Genomic DNA, 24,558 nt, shown 5'->3' on the forward strand with positions numbered 1-24,558 from the left:
GCCTGCTTCAAGTCCTCTACCATAATCCCTGTCCCTAAGAAACCTAGGATCACTGGACTAAATGACTACAGACCTGCGCCTGGTTCTCTCCTACCTCAAGACCCTCACGACCCCCCTCCTGGACCCCCTGCAGTTTGCTTACAGAGCCAACAGGTCTGTAGACGATGCTATCAACATGGCTCTACACTTCATCCTGCAGCACCTGGACTCCCCAGGAACCTACGCCAGGATCCTGTTTGTGGACTTCAGCTCTGCCTTCAACACCATCCTTCCAGACCATCTCCAAAGCAAGCTTTCCCAGATGAATGTGCCTGATCCCATCTGCCGGTGGATCACTGACTTCCTGACGGACAGGAAGCAGCATGTGAGGCTGGGAAAGAATGTCTCGGACTCCCGGACCATCAGCACCGGCTCCCCTCAGGGCTGTGTTCTTTCTCCTCTGCTCTTCTCCCTGTACACCAACTGCTGCACCTCCACCCACCAGTCTGTCAAGCTAATCAAGTTTGCAGATGACACCACCGTTATTGGACTCATCTCGGACGTTGATGAGTCTGCCTACAGAAGGGAGGTTGAACGTCTGATGTCCTGGTGCAGCCACAACAACCTGGTGCTGAATGCCCAGAAGACAGTGGAGATTATTGTGGACTTCAGGAAGCACACAGCCCACTCTCCCCCATCATCCTGACTGACACCCTCATCACCTCTGTGGACTCATTCCGCTTCCTGGGTACCACCATCACCCAGGACCTGAAGTGGGAGCCCACCATCACCTCCGTCATAAAGAAAGCCCAGCAGAGGATGTACTTCCTGAGGCAGCTGAAGAAATTCAACCTGCCAACACGGACGATGATGCAATTCTACATCGCAATCATCGAGTCCATCCTCACCTCCTCCATCACCGTGTGGTACGCTGGAGCCACTATCATCAGGATCCTTTAAACGATCACAACAAAGAACTTTAATGGACAAACACAAATCTTCTTTCATTAAACCCAGTGTGAGAACAAAAGGAGGCGGAGTTCCTGATTCAGTGACTCGAACAACAAAGACAAAACTCCAAAACACAAACTTAACAATGTGGTGTTTGCTGTATAGCGAGGAATGCCCAGACCTCTACTTCGGAGACACCAAACAACCACTTCACAAGCGCACAACATAGAAGAGCCACCTCCACAGGACAAGACTCAGCATCCATCTGCATCTAAAGGTCAAAGGTCACTCTTTGAGGATGCCAATGTCCACATGTTGAACAGAGAGGACAGATGGTTTGAAAGAGGAGTGAAAGAAGCCATTTACGTCCACTGTGAGCGACCATCTTTGAACAGAGGCGGTGGTTTACGACACCAACTGTCTGCCATCTATAATCCAGTTTTGAGATCCTTCCCAGACGCCTTAATGCCCACTCACATCCTGGGCCATCTGACCTCAGGAAATCACATGATGGGGTGGGGCCAGGTTTCGCAATGAGCACACCCAAAACCCTGGCTGATTGTGACCCACACCCGCTTTTTTTTTTTAAGTATTTGTTCGAAATAAGTATTCGTAAAAAACATGATATTTGTGCCTTTCCTAATACTGTATTCGGGTTGGGCTCTACTCCAAGTTGGGATTGTAATATTTAAAGAAATTAGGTCACTGCTGAACTGTATATAACCACCATCCTTAACATTGTATTAATTATCATTTCATCAAAGTGTTTATTGAAGCTGCTGGCATTATGTTATAATTTATATTATAGGGGTTATCATAATCAAATATTAACATGTTTATTACAGGTGCAGTTATAACTACTTTAAAATGATTGAGTTAAATATATATATCATAACTCATATGCTGAGTATAGTGTTACAGTAAAATAGAAGCTGAGCAAAGGCCTGAATGTATTCAGCTTCTTGTGGTATTTGAGTTTGCTTAGTTACAGGTGACGGAAGGATGTCCAGTCCACGGTGACCTCAAAGCCTGAGATTATCACCATATTTGGAAGAGTATGCCACAAGGAGGAACCTCTATGTTACATTTAATTCTTAAAATACCTGAATGTTCTGTACATGCAAATTATGTGCTTGTAAACGCAAGAAGGGGCGTCACAATACCCTGATGTTATAAAAGCAATCTAGAGTGTATTTTGGGTAGAGATGTACAACTGTTTTGCAGTTTGCACCTCTCCACGCAGCGTGCATTCATTAAAATCAATTGTTTGAACGACCTCTTCTGGACTATCATTGTTTTGCTCTCATCCTCAATTCCGAACCCGTAACATTTGGTGCATTGGCCGAGGTTGAGGGAGAAAGTTGGAGAATGAGACTGAGAGGGTCCAAGGTGCTCAAACAGGCAGACACAAGTCAGTGGTCGAAGTGAGTGGACATAAGCCGGCTTATTCAAAGGTAAGGCACTACCTGTTGAATTATTTCCAAACAGTGCTGAATTGGTTCTGACAAAATTGAAAGTCTACTCACTGAAAATTACTGGTAAAGGTCTGTTTTGATTTTGGTGAAAATCTCATGAGAATTGAAGTTGAAGTAATGATAATGTAAGGTTAAGTGACAGTACTGAGTAAAGGACAAGCAGTTGGACTGCTACGAGGATTTAAATGCAGTTGGACTGCTAAGGAAAGAGAATTTAAAGTAGTTGGACTACTGAATTTAGGATTATAGGTAATTTGGAAACTGTGTATGGTAATACAGTTATAATTGAATATAAAGCTGGGCTTGGACATCAGTGAAGTTGGTTTGGTGGTTTCATAGGATGTCTTTAAAATACATGTAAATTTCTATAGAACGGAACTGTGGGAGGTTCTAGGAAAGTGCATAGTTCGGAGGTGACGCTCCAAATTTTTTGATGACGATCAAGATCTTCCGTTGGACGGGATAGTTCGGTTGGCAACCGTGGACAACTGGGGACGGTCCAAAATAGCTACTGATTGGATCAGTTGACCGTTAGGAACGGTGTTTGCACTTTTTGGGCGATAAAGCTTGGAGCTTGGGCGTTGGACGCTTTTAAATTTACTTAGGATATTTAGGGATTAGAGCAGATACAGTTTGGAACTGAGACTGTCATTGATGATCAAAAACTCAGGGAGTTTGTCCCTTGGAGGGTTAAGTTAAAATTTTGTCTAAATTCTGTAGGTTATGCAATTTAAGGCCTTGTAAATATAAAGACGTCTGTAATATAAAATATGAGATCTATGAGTAAGATCAGTCTCTGGGTCAGTAATGCACAGCCGGATGTGCACTGATGGTGTGTGTAAATGCAAATGAGCAGTGGGGACGCGCAGAGAGGGTGGTTTCAGTTTCGACAGTATTGAGCGTTTTGCCAATTTTCCTGTATATAAGAGGTTGGTTTTGCTTATTATGAGAGTATGAATACAGTCTGAATATATTAGTGTGGATGTATAGTAAATGACTGAATTTTTATAGATGTATATTTCGTGAGCCATAAATGTTGGTGTGTTTTATTTTTCAGTTATGTGTGTGTGAGACGGGTCATGGCGTCTGAAAGAGGTTAGAATATTTAAAAGTGTGTATGAAATATATTTCTTTTTTGATGTAAAGTAGGATGTTTTACGTGTCTGTGTTATAATTTCTATGTTTGTATATAGGCTCTGTTTGCCACGGGCACTGCAGCAGGCTGGTTATTTTGAGAGTGTGTCTGTGTCTATGTAAATGAGATGCCTGTGACTTATTTAGAGTGACATTTCCTGTTTACTAATGAGTGGCTAATGACTGACTGCAGAGCCTGGGTGAAGGACGACGTATATTGGTGTTTTAAGGGAAGAATTGCTTTTATTTCTACTTTGTTGGCATTACGGTTGTTAAATACGATGACTACTTTATGATACATGTCTGTCTCATTTTGCATGTGTGCGATTGGCTTTCAAATGTAGTTTTGTAATGTAACCTGTACACTCCATGGAGGAAACAGACCATGGAGTTTTGGAAGAAGATAGCAGAGATATGACTGGCTTTACGTTTAGTCTTGTGTTGACTCCAATAACGTATGGTCAGACAGGGCCGGTTGAAACACAGGTGCGTGTTTGCTGTGAAATAGGGGCCACTGACCATGACTCAAAACACAAAGGCTGTGAGATTAAAATTACTGTGAGTAACGGTTTGACTTTTGACTAGGGAAAGAATATGCTTGCTTTTGGGACTATGAAGATATTTGACCTTGAGTGATGTTATGAGAGGTTGAGTTTATTTTTCTGTTTAAAAACACATAAGTATATGCACTTAGTACACCCACTCAAGAAATGATTGTGTGACTGATGCTACAAAACTGACCTAAAGAATGGTGATGTGTGTGGAGAAGTGTTAGTTGTCCTGGTGTGTGAAAGAGCGCTATTAAAATGTGTGTGAGTGAAATGAAGGCATATTTAGTAGAATTACTGATTATTTGTAGACTGAAATTAAAAGGAAGTCTCTGCAGAAGCTGTAGAAACAGGAAACCGTGTGTGTGTCTGGGACAGGAAATGCATGCCCATAAAAGGGAAGCTCACGGTGACAAGGGTGCACCCAGAGTAGAGAGGAGAGAGTTTTAGCAATAAAGACTGTGGGGTTTTAGTTTTCCAGCTATGTGTGTGCGGTGAGGATGGTTAAAGGGTTGAAGTGTTGTGATTAAATTTGCTGAATTTGCTGATTTATTATAGCATGCATGTAGAATACTCTTAGGGAAGCGTATTTTGACTGATCTGCACTGGGGGAAGTTCTGTATCAAATAGTAAATAAATACTAATAACACTAGGGAGATTTATAGGAGAATGAGTGAAAAAGTGGAAGTCTGAGAGAAAAGGCAGTGTGTGTGAGACGATTATGAAAGGATTGTGTGAATGAAGAAAAAACTGATAAATGCAAAATTAGTATACTTAAAAGTGTGTGAGAAGAGGGTGTATTATTTTAGATCAAGACTTAGTAAAACCACATAGACAGACGAGTTAAATTCTGAGAAGATGAAGCGAGTGCATGTTTAAGTAAAAGTAATAAAAAGACATTAATTACAGGTTTTAGAAAAAGGACATACCGAGAGAAATAAATACATGAACTGATAATTACATTAATGAATTGAAAACGCATGTACACAAACTGTGACAGGTGAAATTGTTGTTGGAAAGTTAATACACACATGAAATACAGAACGCAGTTTACACTCCTTTAATTTACAGAACCAGTGTGTCCCCTAGATCTGGTAACACCCTTGCCCAGCGGCCCCCGTATCAGGTGAGCATGGAAGGCTGGATAGCCCATGACGGGTAAGATCCCACCTCGAAACCCAGGGACAACCTAAGGCAGGCACAGTCACGATTGCTCGCTAGGTCCCTAAGTGAGCCTGGTGTCACTGGAGGAGATGGGACTAAAAGGTAAAGCCGCTGCGCAAAGGCATAGGGGGAAAGGTCGTTAAGAATGACCAGTGGTGAGCCAAAGACAGAAAACACATCCTGTCAGGAGGAGTCGGAAACATTGCGAAAAAACATTTACAAGATCACAGGGATCACAAAGACACATTGATGAAATTACACATACAAACAGAAAATGCACTAACCTTATAAAGATAAGCTCATGAAGATTAATGCGATTAAAACCTGGCTAAGAATAAAAACATATGTAATTAAATAAGGTATGCAAAAAAAAAAAGGTGATTAAAGCAGGTTAAAAAGAGTGACTTAGCAGTGCTTTTGCACTGAGTGAGTAAAACAAGAGATTAGTATAGAAAGTAAATGGAAATAGTAGAATAATGGCAGGAGGTTTAAAAAGTATTTCTCTTGACAAGTTAAATGGTTGAGTTATGGCTGAGTATGCAAAAAGTTTGAGAGCTCGTGTGACTGATGACAGAGGAGGTTGCTGTGTGTGTGATTGAGGCCTTAAAGGAGGGGTAGATTGTTAGGAGGTGCAAATTTGATTAAGAGGTGTATAAATTAGTGTTGACATATTGTGAGAACGTGCTTATATGTTAAGGTTGAAGGTGAGTTTGGTAAAATGCTTAAAGGGGGATATTGTGTACGAAACGGTGTAGTTTTTTACGTTTTGGGTGTGTTCTATGGGTGAAATTTAAGAGTGTTGAAGATTTTGAGGTTGTTGTTTTATTTTTAAAGAGGGAGTTTTAATAATCATGGACATGTTTAAGGGGTTTTGTAACAGTGCACTTATAAAGAAAAAACCTGTCAGGTGATTTTGTTTGGTACTTTGATGAGCTAATACTCAGCTCTCTTTTTTCTCATTTTTGTTCTAAGCAGGCCTGCAAAAGAAAACAATGGATAACGGCGCCGACAATAGTCTCAGGAGAACAAAAAGTAAGGTGACCTTTTCCGAATTACAATGGGACAGATTGTGAGTCCCTGTCTAAAAGGATTGCAGCGAGCCAATCCAGTCCAAAAGTATCAAGAAATATTTTCCTAGAAACAACCAAAAGAAAATAAATGATTATATAAATTAACTGAGTTTACTGAAAGTGGAAGTCTGATTATTTGTGCGGACGTTTACCACTACCGGATGTTGATGCGTGTGAGTGAATCGGTGGGAATGGACAGGTGAATGGACGGACCAGGCAGACCATAGGTTGGACCGACTGGACCCTGATAAAAGACTGGATTCAGGTTGAACACATGACTGATAATTGTTCTGTTTTAACTTTTGTTTTATAACACAGGTGGGATCATAAGTGGAGAAGGTGAGTATGACAGGTGATGTTCTGGGTAACACACAGGTTTGAAGTTCTGGAGCATTTATACATAATGCGATAGGAGTAAACTTTTGCTTTAATTCCCAAACCTGAGTGAAGGATTTTGATTTTGTAACACATGAGATGTGTCACAAAAAGGGGGGTGTTAATATATGCGATTAGCTACATGAAATGTGCTGTTTTAGGGGTAATAAGCAAATGTCTATGTGACCTGTACCTAACAACCTTTGTGATGATAAACTTGTTTACCGACTTGCTCTCTTGTAGAACATACAGAATTAGAAAAGGGGAACTTCAGCTCTGAGTTTAGAGCTTGTAATTAAATGTGGGACTTGAAAAGAGGAAGCAAATTTGGTACAGGACGTACTTGAGATGATCAGACGAGAGAAGGAGAAGGTCAGGAATAGTTTAAACTAAGATTGAGAAATTAAATGGGGTAAAAGGGGGTAGAATTGAGTAGATTGAGGAGTAGCTTCAGGGCAGCTCACAGCCTGGCGTAAACGCAAGGTGCTGTCACACAGCTTAAGTTATTTGGTTGATTTATCTTATGACAAAATAATAAGGAAATATTAAAAATATACAACACGTCGAGGAGATCTCTTTTGTTATATGCCTCTCTGGAGCTTCTCTCCTGATGCTACTCCACCAAAAGAAGTTTATTTACAGAGACTATGTCAGCTCCCAAACAGACAACAACAAACCAAGACTAGCAAAAACAATGTAAATATAAAGAATAACAAATAAAGAACAATACAGAATCCAAATCTGAACCAAAGAACAAAATAGTGAAATGTGGATCATTGGGTTTTTCTCTGTATATATGAAGCATTTGTAATGTGTATCTGCTATGAAGGCTTGTAGAGGCCAGTTTTTACTCACAAACAAGTGCTCAGCCAGACTGAAAAACAGGAAGCTTTAGTGCACAAGGCATATTAATAAATGTAGACACAAAAAGAGGAACTCCCCATATAAACAACGTTCAAAAATGTGTGAAGTATAAAGTACCGAAATAACACTATATAAGTCACAGTTGATGATTGTAATGTTTAAGAGCTCTTGCTGTGCAGAGGTCGATGTTGGTCATAACAGTGATGTCTTTATTTACAGGTTGAGTTCATTTTATACGCAATGCATAACTGTGCTTGTTTAGACTTAATGTTCCGTCCAAAAGGGTTTTAAGCTTCACTGGTGAGAGTGTCCAGGTGATACATGTTGAGGGAAGATGAGAACATAGCAGGTTAATTGCAGGCACGCTTACAAACACACATGATTTATATATAGGCCAGGCCAAAGGCCTGGACTTGATGCAGCTTTTAACTTTACGGCTCCTAACTTGCAGGAATGGCGTGGAGTGTAATGAATGAATGCAAAACATGCTTATAGACACAAACATGACAGGGGTTTATTTTACAGGGTAAAGGTGGACCACAGGTTGCTTTGTTTCTGCTTAGCAACTACTGTGGTAAAAGGTCTTAAAGATAAAATATGCAATAAGGGAACAGGAAGCGTGTGAGGGTGACCCGGGTGAAACAAAATGTTGTAGATAATGGAAACTTGTTTAACGGGCATTAACAGTAACTTTTGCATGTTATGTATATGCTTGAGGCCAAAAGAGGCGTAAATCCAGATAGAAAACTTTGAAGTGTGCTTTTTAGCGGAGAGTCAGGCTGACATGGGGATGGTGTGTATTTTACTGGGGTTGTGTTTAATAAAACTACAAGCGTTGCTCACACACATAAAGAGTATTGAGATTGAATAAAGTTAATATAATGGATAGAGCCCAGAACATGATAATATATAAGTGAAATCAAATGTAATGTATGATTTCACTTTTATTGGGAAAATAATTAGCCAAGAAATGTGTATTGAACTCTCCACATACATTGACACTGCGCAACTATGAGTGGGCCATGGAATCAAGAAACTGTTATATATCTGTATTAAACTAGCCAACATGGACTCACCACCACATGATGTTGCCCTGCAGCGGGGGCAGAAAATAATTTGCAAATCAGGGATGTTATGTTGATTATAATATGCTTACCTATGTAGACACACACACAGAAGGGAAAAATTTCAAAAAAAACAAAAAAAAAAAACAACTTGGCTTATCCTGTCAAGCACAGGAGCAAAATAAAAATCTCTTTGGGCTCTATTAAAAATTTCTTTAGTAAAAGTGTAAAAGGCCAAACCCAAGAGGTTGGGCAAACAGGAAAGTCCCTCCAGTATCAGGAGTTAATAGTCAGGAAACATTTTACACACTAACGCCTTCTTTCTTAAAAACTACTGACTCATAAATGCCGATAGACATACAAGTCCACATACATCCAAATGTACATTTAGACATTAAACGTCGAGACGCATGTACACACACATTGGCACACAGGCACAGAGTCTAACTGAAGAGCTTAACAAAGCAGACGTGGCAGTAGGATTTATCATTTTGTCTGATATGATATTGTGAACCAACTTTGAATAATGACAGGAACCTTAGATGAACACAGTAGGTTAGTAAGGGGTAGCAGAGAGAGGGTCAAAGCGAAGGTAGTGGACCTGGGAATGGTGTAGTGACGTCTTTGGAAGACGTCAAAAGAGGGAATTGTAATATTTAAAGAAATTAGGTCACTGCTGAACTGTATATAACCACCATCCTTAACATTGTATTAATTATCATTTCATCAAAGTGTTTATTGAAGCTGCTGGCATTATGTTATAATTTATATTATAGGGGTTATCATAATCAAATATTAACATGTTTATTACAGGTGCAGTTATAACTACTTTAAAATGATTGAGTTAAATATATATATCATAACTCATATGCTGAGTATAGTGTTACAGTAAAATAGAAGCTGAGCAAAGGCCTGAATGTATTCAGCTTCTTGTGGTATTTGAGTTTGCTTAGTTACAGGTGACGGAAGGATGTCCAGTCCACGGTGACCTCAAAGCCTGAGATTATCACCATATTTGGAAGAGTATGCCACAAGGAGGAACCTCTATGTTACATTTAATTCTTAAAATACCTGAATGTTCTGTACATGCAAATTATGTGCTTGTAAACGCAAGAAGGGGCGTCACAATACCCTGATGTTATAAAAGCAATCTAGAGTGTATTTTGGGTAGAGATGTACAACTGTTTTGCAGTTTGCACCTCTCCACGCAGCGTGCATTCATTAAAATCAATTGTTTGAACGACCTCTTCTGGACTATCATTGTTTTGCTCTCATCCTCAATTCCGAACCCGTAACAGGATTCTTGTCCTTTGCTGATGCATGTATTGTGCAGCCATGAATAGAATAGAATAGCCTTTATTGTCATTGTACAGGGTACAACGAAATTGGAGTGCCACTCCCTTGGTGCAAAATGCAATAATAAATATAATAAAAAATAGTAAGATATAAAAGGTACAATAAAACAAACATAAGTACTCAAACAAAAGTAAGTATGATATTTACAGGATAGCAGCATTAATATAATGACAGTATGACAGTATGAATAGCAGCATAATATAATGGCAGTGACAGTATGGTATGGCTAAGCAGGTTCAATTGTTTTTGTGCTTATTTGCAATGGTGATAGCTCTGGGAAAGAAGCTATCCCTGAATCTGTTTGTTCTGGTTTTATGTGACCTGTACCGTCTGCCTGACGGTAATAGTTCAAACAGTTGATTGCTGGGGTGAGAATGGTCCTTGATGAGGAGCCTTATTAATCCAGCTGCATTATTTGTCGACCATAACAGAGGTTAGTGTTCATCTCTGTCACCACTCTGGCCACATGTTGCCACACTTGTACTTCCAGCTCTGAGCTGCTGCTGCTGAACACGTTACTTCTGTAATTATGTCTCCAAGCAGCATCACAGCTTTGAAAGAAGAAAAAAACAATATTTCCTGATAATGTTTGATGTGCTTGTACAAGATGTAAAGACTGGTAGTTTGAGGAAATGCTTTCAAAAACATATTTGCTTGCACAGAGCAGTGAGCCTTCTTGGTTTCCTTGTAGATTACAAACAGGATTGGAGTGATGAGGTACGCGGTGCTGCACGGCTGTCTATGGGACGACCTGTACATCAGAACCACATCAGCCCAGACCCAGACATCTACCAGCACCAGTACAGAGCCTTTATCTCACATGTTTGAGCATTCGTTCATCTTCATCTGTTTGTTCTTATTGACAACTCTTCATCCAGTCCACCTTAAACACAGTGGGTGTGTTGCTGGGAATGGAAGTTATCTTATGGAGCTGTTACTGCAGTAAAACTGTTTTGTGTGTGTATTTCAGTCCATATGAATTCATGTAGCTCTGTGTGGAGATCCTTGTGTACATATTGAAACCTGTCTGTGTTCTCACTCAGCCAGGCTTTTCAATCGGCTGTTTTTGTTTTTAATACATGACCTTTGCTACAGTTCATCCAAAGGTGCAAATGATGTGTGACAGCCAATGAAAAAGCTGGGTGAGTTGTAACTAATAACTTAGCTGACACAGTCAGATACATGCCTCTTTTTATGGCAGGTTTATTTGGCTGTTTTGAAAAGCATTTTATCCTAATAACTCAGTTTAACTATCACAAGAATGAAATGGTGCAAATGTAAAATCCTTGAGGCTCTATTTTGAGTAACTTTCTGATTGGCTGCATGTGATGTGGGGACATGTAGCAATTCTAACAAAACACACATAACTTAGGCTGCATGTAAATGGGCTCTGTGCAGCTTTGAATCAGCTCCTGTTGGCCTCCAGCTTCTGGAAACACTTCCAAGCAGAGCTGCTGCTTTGCAAGCCCGACTGGGACCAGTTGCCAAAGCAGGTGGTCCCATCATGTCAGTGGTTGCCGTGTGGGTGAGGAAAGGACTCACAGGTGGGTGAAGACTGGTGTTCATTATCACGAACACAGGATGACTGGCTGAGCTGAAACGACTGAAGCGAACACACGTACAGAGTCGAGCACATTAACATCAACAATGACGCTGAGCAGAGAGACACTGAGGGTTTAAATACTCTGGCTGATGATGATGATGATTAGGGACACACAGCTGAACTGAACTAATAACACACAGGAAGCAAACATGACAACAGGAAATGTGAACAGGTGAATAAACATGAAACAAGTGCAAACACTGGGGGAAAACTAGGAACCCGACACACCAGTGACACCAGGATGTGCCATGTCATCAATGTGGATCCATGAAGACTGAATGATTTCCTGATATATATTGTGATCAAATCACTTCTGTATGAACTGTGTGTTTCCATCTGGTTCTAGGTCAAAGCTTTATATTCTGTGCTTCATCTGCTGCTCTTCACTCTGTTACTTTGTGACTCTGGTTCTCCTACAGACACGTGGGTGGGGCTGTCCACTTGTAGATGGAGCAGCAGCTGGTCTGGCTGAGTTCCTCTGACTGTCTTTGGTTTGTGCTTCCAGAGTTTAACAGGAAAGTGAAGCGAGAGAAAGAGCAGGAAGAAAAGCTGAGTTTCCTCTCTGTATCACATCCACAGTGTCTTTAGATGATGGAGTGACTGCAGAGAGTTCACAGCTTCACTGTTTGTGCCCTTTAAATGTGCACTTATTCCAAATATGCATCATCACTGCTCAGTGAGCCAGGATGGAGGAAAGAAAGCATTCAGTATCTGTGCTCATTCACACTGAACAAATAAGACTGGATCACATATTTGTACATGTAGAGGCTGCACTCTCATTAATATGAGCTGTGCTTCATATTAATAAGAAGCACAGCTCATATTAATATTATACTGTGTACACAGTATAATATTAATATGAGCTCAAGCTGTTCTTCAAGCAGCTCGTCTTTACTTTCATACTCAGAGTTTTACTGCAGCAATGAATCAGAGTTTCAGCTTTTAAACAGACTCGAGTGATGAAAACACAGAAATCTGAAGCTCACAGGTTCACCTGTTCACACCTGCTGGCAGATCACCTGTCAGCACTTTCATGTCATTAATCTCTGACTCTGATGTTGTGTTCCAAAGTTTAACAGGAAAGTGAAGCAAAAAATTTTTTGCAGGTGCAAGTGTTGCACTTTGCATTTTGAGGAGAAATTTATTTTGAGCGTAGAAAAGCTAAATTTGAGTGAGCAAAATTCATTGCTGCGTGCAAAAAATGTATTTGAGTATTTGCTATTATCAGTTTTTTGCATTTGCATTTGCTCGCAATGTGTTGCTTGCGCTCTCAGTTGTTGTTACAATTTATTTAATGAGTTTGAAAGTGGTGAAAGTCATTTGCATATTTGAGGAGCAGATTATATTAGGTTGTGGGCTTTATTTTGGTATCGAGTGGCTTTTTGCATTAATAATGAAAAAATCTTTCATTCTTTCATGTTTGTGATTTCAGGATGGTGATGACAGTGTCCCTATGGAGAGAGGCAGCTACGTGAAGCTGAACCAGTCTGCATATGGACCACAGCTGCTCACCACATCATTCAAAGACTGAGGTAGGAAGAAGCCATATGTTTGTATCAACCAGTAGCAATGTGATATTAACAAAATATTTAGAAGTGTAGGCTTTGAAATATTAATAGATGCTCTCTACTGTAGGTGACAAAACATAGCGTATATCTTTTTTAATCATGACTCTGGTTTTACATGGCCTATCATCACAAATTAAAAATTGGTATATAATTTGAAGTCAACACTTTTGACACAAAAATGGAGATTCAGGGTTGTCTTGGGTTGTTGTTATATCATCTTAAATTGGTCATGTGAGGAAGAATAGCCGTGCTAAACCAATCAGCAGCACTTGTGCAATTGCCATCACAGGTGAATCTGGTTCTGGTAAATCCACCTTGGTTAATGCCATCAGAGGGATGTCTGTTAATGAGAGGGGAGCTGCTCCTACTGGTCTTACAGAAACAGCCTTAGAGGGTACACCGTACCCCCTTCCAAACTATGCCAAAGTTAAACTGTGTGATCTTCCTGGGATCAGCACCACCAAGTTTCCAGCTAAGAAGTATTTGAAGCTTGATGGATTTGTTCATGCGTTTGGTGTCAAATATCCTTGGGCAAGATACTAACCCCATGTTTGCCTACTGGTGGTGGTCAGAATCTGGCAGCCTCGCCTCTGTCAGTGCGCCCCAGCTGTGGCTACAATGTAGCTTGCCGTCACCTGTGTGTGAATAACTGAATGTAGTGTGAAGCGCTTTGGGGTCCTTAGGGACTGAGTAAAGTACTATACAAATGCAGGCCATTTACCATACACTGACCTATGTGCTGTCATCATTTCACTACTGGCTGCAATAACTAAAAGCTCCTCTTGAAGGTGAAGACCCAACTGGCCGCACAGCTAGATTTTTGGTAGCAAAGGAAGCATCCAAATTTATTGCAATTATTGGAATCCCAGTAGTAATGGGAGTCTCGTTCACCACAACCTAGAAAATTCTGAATTTGATCCTAACAGAGCTCGCTGATGATGTTCAGAGTGTGTTTTAAAAGGCTCTGGGTCTGAATGCATCATGTGAATTTAAAAAGTAAAACATGAATGAAATTCAAGAGTACAAATGAAATTAGTTTAAATCATTTAATATAAACATACTGAAATCATGTTGCAGCTGCACGTTTAAGCCATTATCCTACTATAGCTGATAACTGTATCAGAGACCTCAGCAGGTCTCATTTCCTCTCATCATCACATCAATACAGAACAAATGTGGTGTTATTATTCAGATAAAAACTGCATAGAAAAGCTACTGACCCCCCCCCATCGTTTGTCTGATTTAGTGATGTCAGCACTTTTCATAGATCAGGTGATGTGATAGTTACTCCTGAAACATTGTCATCTGAACTTCTTTTGTTTGATTTAATACGCGTGATTAAACTCTTTTTTCATATTGTAGCTTACAACATATGAAATACTTTTAATGCAGAAAAAGGAAAAGAAAAAAACAACAGCGTTACTTTTAATGCGGTTATTCCCATCGCTGCTTGCATGTGAGGAGCAGGTGTTTGAATTCATCTCTGGATTTACCAGAGAGCCAATGAAAACCTTAAACAAAATAGGAACAATACAAAACAAGACCTAAACTGGGAGTTACAAGGGAAAACAGAGCACAGGAAAAACCACACAGCTACGAGGGACGAAACAACAGGCAGAGAAAAACACACGAGGGAAGCAGAAACACAGCTGAGAAAGATCAAACAAAACGAGACGGGGAGGAAGCAAAGCTGGAAACACTAACATAGGACGCGATATTGTTAAAGTAAAACAGGAAACATTTCTTTGTTCTTTTTGGATGAAAAAGGTGAAGCTTGCAGGACTAAATATGTGTGTATGCTGTACCGACAGAGAAAAGAAGAGGACAGATCCGAAGTCCACAGCTGCAGGTACTCCTGGAAAACTGACAGAGCCTCTATAGTGAGAGGGAAACGTGGAAGCCAGTGATGGTGAGACGAAGCCTCAGGATGAACTGAAGCTTTCCATCCAACTGGCCGACTCATGGTTCGAAGCATTGTGACGATTCATTTGCTCTACTGCGCCATCAAGTGGACGATTCTAGTGAAACAGGCTCTGTGATTATAATGATGTGATGTGTAAACCTCTAAACTGAATAAATAAATTGTTTTCATGGTTATTTATCCAGAATATTGTCTCAGCATGTCTGATACAAACGATACAGTGGAAATTATCAGGACAGAGTTTTGGTAAGTGTGTAATCGTGCTTTTGTACATCTGGATAATGACACAAACTAGTGTGTGGCGCTTCACTTTTTAATAAACCAAAAGACAGAAATCAGAATATAGTGGTGTTGTTTATTTATATTATGGTAATTATTATTTGTGATATTTATTACTGTGTGTAAACCTTATTAGGAGAGATGAGATCAAAATGTTGCCAGACAGGGGAAAACCTTCCTTGCTGGTTCCATCCAAGAAGAAATGCTCAAGTAACTATGTAACACGTACGTAATCCACTGGGGGAATCAGCTGTGTTTCGCTGCTCATTTTACTTCAAATCTGGTGCGAACTGTCATGTGGTACAGACTGCCCACGAGGCCTCGAAAGTCACTGCATAAGTAATCAAAGAAAGCCTCAATACGCGCTTCACAGAAACTCCCCCGAGATTACCCGACACACGCTTCAAAGCTTCGACACACAGGACACATCAATAGTGGAAGAGCAGTGATACATACAATAATACAAGCAATGATACATGTGAGATTCATCACAGGTGTGAGCATCACAGCAGAGGCCTTTGTGTCAAAGTAACTGAGGATAAAACAGAAAAACATGAAGGAGATTTTGCTGGCCTGGCTTTTTATAGCAGATGACTTAAAAATATTCTGCATAATTTTAAAAAGTTTGAATTTCTTCAGTATTGAACAGCAGAAATGTCTTTTCGGAAATCATTTAAAAAAAAAACAGCGGCCGACAGCGCTGTACACAACGGTAGACTTGTGCGTAGTAAGCAAGCGAATAATGCAGAAAACAGAGATTTGACATGGGAAACTGTTCTTTAAGTGCACTGAGAGAGACAGAGCGCTGTGCAGGAAGTGTGATTTTATCGTGGCGGAAGCGAAACAGCAAAAGTAGGAGAGAATTCATGACAATGTTTATGTGACCCCGACGGAGCAGAAGTAAATCATCTCCGAACAAACAGCTGCCTGTCAGTATTATTATGGTCTGTGCAGACAAACATGTGCTGTCCATTCACTCAAATCAATTCAGATTAGTTTGAGTTTTCTACGTTCAACAGAAAATGTGCTGCGTTCACTGACTCCATCCTCTCTGACTGTTACTGACACAGTTTACTGCAGTGAATGACTGGATGTGTAAAGTACTTCAGGGTCCTTAGGGACTAGTAAAGCGCTTTACAAATACAGACCATTTACCTTTTACTCCTGCGGAGGGGGCGTGACAAAAGCGGAGTGAAACGGAGTGCTGTGATTGGTCAGAATGTTTGTGGCTGTGGACCCTCTGTCCCACAAGCCCCTCCCTGGTTTTTCCTTCCCGAAGTTTTTCTCTCCTGAATTTTGACGCTGATCGTCTCCGTGTGAAGCTCCGTGTTAAGGTAAGGTTAGCAGTGTGTGATGTTTCCTGGCTAACATCAGCTGTGAGCAGCTTAGTTCAGCACAAATCAGCCGCTCCACAGTTCTGATAGTTATTCTGATTCACGGTAACGGACTCACAGCTGGACCAAGAGGCTGACCCGCCCTGAGCTCCGAGTGAGGCTGCTGTACGTGACGTGGAAACAGATGTTTCTGCCTAAAAAAGGAAACATGCTGTGAATATTTGCTCTGTCGTTTCTTTCTCTGCTCGCTCTGCTGTCGCTTTGATTTTAAGAGAAAACAAAGTTTTCCGTTAGTCTCTGTGTTTCAGGCTCTGTGCTCTGAGTGTTTGAATCTGGACTCTCCTGAAAGAAGTAAAGCTCTTTGTGATCATGTATCTGGGATGAGGTCACACCAGAAACACGCACTTCTCCGCAGCGTCATTACGTCACGGAGTTATTCAGGAGAACAGTAGTGATGTGCGATACCACTGATTTCCTTTCCGATCCGATACCAAGTAATATTCAGGGTGGTAGCAACGATGACATGGCGCCGCGATCCCACAATGCACTGCATCGTGACGTCAACTCCAAAGCCCTATTACGCTCAGCCATTGTTGTAAGTGCGCACGCCAAGGGGCTGCGAGACATTTATACAGCTGTATTTCGCACATGACTATGAAAGGCAGAAGAGGAAGTAGTTCCTTTGAATGTAGACAATCCGAATGTTATAGTTTCTTTCCACTGTGTTCCTGTTAATGATAAACTACAAATTTACCCTAGATTACTAAAATATCGATATTTTAATGTGAGAATCGATTCTAGAACATAAATGATAGGTATCGGAGGAATCGATATTTCAGGATCGATCCGCACATCACTAGAGAACAGACAGAAACTCCCACCAGTGTGTCCAACTTAGCGACTTTGTCGCTATATTTAGCGAGTTTTCAGACCCCCTTAGGGGACTTTTTTTTCTAAAAAGCGACTAGCGATAAATCTGACGACTTTTTCTGGTGTTATTGACGACTTTATAACGTGAAACAAATCAGACACAGACTGACTAGATGCAGGAGACAGACAGGAAGAGACAGGGACACAGAGACACACAAATGAAGATAAGACTGACTCAACATGTGACATGTACACAGGCAGGGGCGGTCTTAGCCTGTTTGGTGCCCTGGGCAAACCCCCCATATATACATTAGTTACATTAGAGATTTTGAAACTGGGCTTTTCATAAGGAAGACAGGATAAAGACATGCTGTGGAAGAGAGACAGAGATTAATGACAATTCATCAGAGAGGTCTATTAACACATAGTGAGTGAGAAAGGTGACTGGAAAGGAAAAACTCAATACATCATGGGAATCCCCGGCAGCCTACATCTATTGCAGCATAACTAAGGGAGGATTCAGGGTCACCTGGTCCAGCCCTAACTATATGCTTTAGCAAAAAGGAAAGTTTGAAGCCTAATCTTGAAAGTAGAGATAGTGTCTGTCTCCTGAATCCAAACTGGAAGCTGGTTCCACAGAAGAGGGGCCTGAAAACTGAAGGCTCTGCCTCCCATTCTACTTTTAAATACTCTAGGAACAACAAGTAGGCCTGCAGTGCGAGGGCGAAGTGCTCTAATAGGGTGATATGGTACTACAAGGTCATTAAGATAAGATGGGGCCTAAAAACTGAAGACTTTTCAGGAAGTTTTTAGGACATCCTGATAAAAATGAATTACATTAGTCCAGCCTGTAAGTATAAATGCATGAAGTAGTTTTTCAGCGTTACTCTGTTTACATTTCTTTTCTCTTGTTTCTAAACTGAGCACCTGCTGACCTTTTACCTTTTCTTATCCATCTTCCATTGGTGTTAATTTGTCCAAGAATTGCCACATCACAACCTAACAGACCCACACTTTAGTGCATGTAGTGCACAGATTCAGTTTGTATAGGGTTTTTTTCTGGGATTTCACACAACCCAGGAACAATCAAGAATACATAATGGGCTTGGATTGACATCATTATGAATAAAATGTGCTCTATTTGGAAGCAGCTTCCCCCTCCCCGTTAGACCGGTTTTGTGTGAGACTTCAGCAGCAGAATCCGCACTGAGGGCCCTCGCTCACTTTTCTCGTATAGAATTTAGAAAACACATTGGTGCAAATGACAAGTCTATATCATGATGTCTTCAGTTTTTGTGTTTGCTAGTTTGTTTTTATTCAGTTTTATTTTGCAAGCTGGTTATTAGGCTACGGCTAGTGTGAACGTAGCCTAAGATGCTCCAGCCACCCAGAGAATCACCTGCTGCCCCTCTTCTCCATGTGCAGCAAGCAGCAGTGTGCATTTTGCAAACAGACAGCGCCTGTACTCCTCACAAATGGGCGATAGAAAACCGATCATTGCCCATGCCATCCTAAAAATGTGCTGGCATGACGTCGGGGCAGCATCAGTACGAGCAACTTTCTTTTTGCTAGAAAGTAACTGTTATGGTCCTGTGACCCAGTGTTGAAGTGTTTTCTGGGTTCATTAACATTCTTCGATTTAGTGTTAATACTGGTTGTGTTTCCTTGCCTACCATGTGTACAGCGGCGGTTTTTGATACGGGCGACATGAGCCGCTGCTTGCAACTCGCAGAAAAGGTCAAAGGTCATCAGGCTCTCAGTTTAGAAAAAAGAGAAAAGAAGATGAGAAACAAGTAAAAGATTAATGTAAGCAGATGTGACTTTGGATGATGGCAGTTATTATGTATCCTGAAACAGGACAACATTCATTAGTAGGAAAACTGCTGCTGCTTTGCCAATGCCCATGACTCCGCCCCCACCACGATGCCGCCCTGAGCAGCGGCCCATGTCACCCGTATCAAAAACCACCACGGTACACAGGAGAGGCAAGGAAACACAACCAGTATTAACACTAAATCAAAGAATATTAATGAACCCAGAGAACACATAAACACTGGGTCACAGGACCATAACAGTTACTTTCTGTTTAACACATTTTTGGGGCGTTCTTATTTCACATCACTACGAGCCGTCAAACATCTCAGCCTCAATAGAAACACATGAAAGGCTTCTGTTCCTTCATTTATCACCAGGAGATGTCACATAAAAACAGACGACGTATGCCAAAGCCGTGGGTTAAAAGTGGGACAGGAATTTATTTTGCCAGGTAATTTCAAATGCAGCATTTTTATCAGCTCAAAAACTTCAGCTGACAAACTAACAGACAAAAAAGAAAGAGAGCTCTGAGCCCCCTTTCTCCATCTCTGAGCCCTCAGAGATGGAGAAAGATCAGGAAGGACAGGGATAAGACAGCTTACATTTAAAGGTAAAGACTGCTTATTAGTGTTGGATAAACTAAAAAAATTTAAATCTCACATTTGTTTTTAAATCAGATATTGGGTCTGTACATGTGACATTATGTTTTTTTCATATTGTGAAACATGCTGCAAAAAACTGAGGCAGACTAACTGTGTTTGATTCAAGCTGAAAACAATCAGAATTAAAAGTTTGTGTTCACATCTACTGTTAATTATTATATTAATGTAGCACGAGGTTCAGTGAGCTTTGAACAAAAACAGGTGGTAGAAACAAGTTACTTTTACTTTCTTACTTTGAGCACAAACAGCACAAATCTGCCGCTCCATAGTTCACATTAATGGACTCACAGCTGGACTAACGAGGCCGACTGCGCCCTGAGTGAGGCCGCTGCACATGAAACAGATGTTTCTGCCACAAACAGAAATATGCTGTGAATATTTGGTTTGTAAGGACGTTTCTGTATCTGTCGCTTTGATTTGAAAAGAGTCTCTCTGTTTGAGGCTCTGTCCCAGATGTTTGTTCGGTAGCCTCAGATCGAAAGTTAAAGTTACACACTCAACACGTTGCGTGAAAACGACATGAAATTCAGAATTTTACAGAACTGAACTGATTGTGTAACCTAGAAACACAGAAACACGTTTTTCTGGGAAAGTCCTCCTCAGAAATTGGACTGTGGAACAAACTGAAATGAAGTGATGATGAGCTGCTCCTCATGTTCCTGAAGGAGAAAAGAAAGAAAGCGAGATTCTGGTTCTCAGAGCAGCAGCAGGGAGAGTATCAGGGTTAGATCCAGGAGTTGAAGCTTTGGCTCTTGTTTCAGGATGTTGGTGAGGAGTTGAGTTGAGTTGAGTTTGAACTCTTGTTAGCAGAGTTGGGATCACATCTGAGGAGGCAGAGGAATCATTTCAGAGAGCTGAGTGAACCAGAGCAGCTCCAGCTGTGTGTCCTAGTAAAACAGCATTTCTTACTATTTCCATGTTGTTGTGTATTTAATACAGGTGTTTGATTTGAGCTATGAGTGCCACATGTGCCACAGTGGTTGACAAATGCAATGATCTGATTGGTTAGATCAGAAAAAAGTGTGATGAGTGTGTGTGCTGTTACAAAACCAAGATTTAAACATGTGTGCAGTTGTAACAGTTTTTGTATGGTATTATTCCACTTGCCACAAATGATGTTAATGGGGAAACAGCTAAAACTAAGCAACAAGAAAATGATCTGAGTCAGGACAGCAATGATCAGGTCTCCAAAGTGTTTCTACACTGAGAAGTTTCACTGTGGATCTACTTCATGTGAACATCAGTGCAGGTGAGGTTTTCTGCTGTGGATCAGAGTTTCACACAGTCACAGAAACAAAGTTCTTCAATTCAGCAGAGAAGAGTTTGAGCTGCATGTGAATGAGTCTCTCTGACAGCTGATTGGTGCTGATTACAGCTGTCAGCTGATGTGTTAGTTTCACTCATGATTAAACATCTTCAATTTAAACTGAGGAGATAAAACAGTCCAAATGTGGATAAAACCATGTGATTCATGCGTCTCCAGGAATAAAGTCAGAGCCTGCAGGAGCTCCAAGTTCATCCTTGTTTCCTCAGACTGTTTGAATTCAGCGTGTCAGAGAAACAGAAACATGGAGGTGTGTTTATGACAGCGTCTGATTCCTGATGTCAGAGAAACTTTAGATTATTCAGCAGAGCTGATGTGGAGCTGAGATCTGCATCAACATGAAGGTTACATGTTAAACTAGGACAGTCACAGATATCATGTGTGAACATCATGTGATCCTAAAGTGTCTGAGAGCCCATAAAAGAGCTTTAATTCATCCTGAGGTCGGAGTTTGCAGTGAGCTGACTGTATCAGACTCAGAGCTGTTCCTAATGTTCTGTCAGTTTCTGCTTTTTGTGTTTTGTTATTGGAAGGTCTTAAATATCAGAGTCAGCAGGTGAGATCAGGTTTCTGTGATCCCTGATGTGGATCATGTGACCTTGTTTCTAGGTTACATGACAGGTCAGAGGTCAGCGACTGTAACTCAGTGACTCTTGTTAATGTGACTCACTGAGTGTTTGTGGTTTACCTCTCAGACTGACTGAAGTCCACAAGAAGATGATGATGGAGGAAGAGGAGGACAGAGCAGAGTCTGCAGGGTTCAGCTGTCCGTCTGTGAGGAGTGACCGGTCCAAAGGTCAACCTCCAAACTTCAGTGGTGAACCTGGACCAACGAGGTCAGAGAGCTGAACTCACTGAGTAACAGAAATAATTCTGCACTGACATTATAATCAGTGCTGATTCTGGTTGATTTTCTGTGTTTGTGAGCTGAGAGGAAATGAAAATGAATTTGTAACAAAAATCAGTTTTGTCCAGTTTTCCTGTAAAAAGCTGAACTCTAATCTAAGAGGATGTTACTGACAGGAAGCAGCTGCATTATCTGCAGTCTGTGTGATCACAGCTGCTTCAATCATGTTTGTGTCTGCAGAGGTCAGAGGTCACAGTCTGCAGGATCCAGCTGTCCGTCTGTGAGGAGTGACATGTCCAAAGGTGAAGTTCCGCACTTCAGTGGTGAACCTGGACCAACGAGGTCAGAGAGCTGTGATGACTCCTTTACATGTTTGTGTTTCCTGGATAAATCTGACCTGAAACATCCTCAGATTGTTACAAAGATTCATTAAAAAGAAAACAATGAAAGACAAAAGATCCAAATGTTAGACTTGGTCATTTGCTGTTTGAGGACAGTGATGCTCATATCTGTGGGGAAAGTGTGACCTGAGTGGGTTCATGTTTGTCTTTAAAGAGCTGCTCTGATTCTCTTTGTGTCTGATGTGTTAAACAGTCTGAGAGGTCACACAGAGACCCAGCAGCTAAAGCCTGGATCATACTGGCTGCTGTTACTCCATCAGGACAACACTGAACCACAGTGCTGTTCATGGAAATCAATCAGTGCAACTATATTACCAAAAGTACTGACTCGTCTGCCTTCACACATGTAAACTCAAGTAGCATCCAATTCTGAATCCACAGGGTTTAATATGATGTCAGCCAAGTGTTGATGACAACTTTATTTTTTGGCGCAATGCAGTCATACAAGTACTGCTGCCCTGGCAACCACCAAACCTATAGTAGTCAATCAGATTGTCAGATGGAGAAGCGTGATTGGTCCAGAGAACACATCTCCACTGCTCTAGAGTCCAGTGGCCGTGTGCTTTACACCACTGCACCATCGTGCTTGGGCATGGATGCAGCTGGTTGCCATGGAAACCCATTTCAAACCCATTCCATTTCAAGCTGTTCTTGAGCTCAAATGAAGGCCAAATGAAGTCGTGATTGGCTCTGCAGAAACTCTGCACTTCATCATCCACTGACCCCACTCTGTGTTTTCCACTTCATGGCTGAGCTGCTGTCGTTCCCAGTCACTTCCACTCTGTTATAATCCCACTAACAGCTGACTGTGGAATATTTAGTAGTGAGGTCATTTCACAGCTGGACATGATGCACTGGTAGCATCCTGTCACAGCACCACGCGGGACTTCACTGAGCTCCTGAGAGCGAGCCATTCTTTCACAGGTATTTGTAGAAGCCGTCTGGAACACCTGAGTTCAGTGTTTTGGATGGTGAGTGAATTCTGTTGGCAGTATCCTCCTGAAAACTGAGGCCAGAAGACTAAACTAAACTTTTCTTGTGGCCACCAAACATGAGATATCAATGGAAAGCCACAGGACTGAGTAGGGTAGCTCAAATAACTCCAAAGATATAGACTGAAAACAAATGTCCTTCACAGAGGACATAAATAGGCTGGTTCTCACGAGGATACTATGTATATGAAGTAAGCTTCAGCAAACTCAAATATGACCCAATGTCTCAAATGTCTGTGAACCCTGTGTCTGTTGCCATCTTTTATATACATACTGTAGATCATCTACCGTGGCTATACGTATTTATAGATTATTATTTAGAGACATTTAATGTTAACCAACAAAACCTAAAAAGAGGAAGCGTTTTTAACACTCGGCCTCATTGGTCCGGCTGTGAGTCCGTTACCGTCATCTATGGAGCGCCATGAAGGATATGAGCAGCGCCCTCTGATGGAAGGCTTTTATTGTGAAGTGTGTATTCATAGCAAACTGCAGGCAGATCACTTAGTGTTTAATAAGACAGGCAGAAAGGGAAAGCAGCTCATTAGTGTTGATGAAATCAATGAAGCATCACTTTGTTTCCAGACTGAACGCTGCCTTCAAACAGAAAAGTATCTTCACTTTACTCTGTGAACATCACAACTTCTGCACCATCTTTTAAATTTGGATATTTTTAACAATAGTCAGTAAATGATTTGATATTGATAAAGAAATGTGTTCACAGAAAGAGGAAGAGGAGTGGTGCTTGTGAGGAGGAGCAGCTGTCCTGCTGTGCTTTGTGTCAGGACGTCCTGAAGGATCCAGTCTCTACCAGCTGTGGACACTGGTTCTGCAGACAGTGCATCTCCTCATACTGGGACCAGTCTGCTTCATCAGGAGACTCCTCCTGTCCCCAGTGTGGAGAAAGATCCAGAAGCAGAGCTGGACTGCAGACAGCCAGTCAGAGCAGCTGTGTACAAAGT

General features: G+C 41.2%; 2 protein-coding genes across 3 annotated transcripts in view; one reads left to right on the forward strand and one right to left on the reverse strand.

Moving 5' to 3' along the window:
* LOC134622284 (NACHT, LRR and PYD domains-containing protein 12-like) overlaps positions 1–24,558 on the reverse strand; it is a 1,346,881-nt gene that overhangs the window by 17,583 nt on the left and 1,304,740 nt on the right. The window lies entirely within an intron of this gene.
* The window catches only part of LOC134624407 (NACHT, LRR and PYD domains-containing protein 3-like), a 45,127-nt gene continuing 42,620 nt past the window's right edge, over positions 22,052–24,558 (forward strand). The window contains exons 1-3 of one of the 2 annotated variants that reach the window (XM_063469392.1): positions 22,052–22,192; positions 22,444–22,545; positions 24,321–24,556. In XM_063469392.1, coding sequence (XP_063325462.1) covers positions 22,074–22,192; positions 22,444–22,545; positions 24,321–24,556 — 457 coding nt within the window. In that variant the 5' untranslated portion in view covers positions 22,052–22,073. The remainder of the gene's footprint in view (positions 22,193–22,443; positions 22,546–24,320; positions 24,557–24,558) is intronic. The other variant, XM_063469391.1, reaches the window with a different exon arrangement.

This window comes from Pelmatolapia mariae, linkage group LG3_W (assembly GCF_036321145.2).
Source record: "Pelmatolapia mariae isolate MD_Pm_ZW linkage group LG3_W, Pm_UMD_F_2, whole genome shotgun sequence".
Taxonomy (NCBI): Eukaryota; Metazoa; Chordata; class Actinopteri; order Cichliformes; family Cichlidae; genus Pelmatolapia; species Pelmatolapia mariae.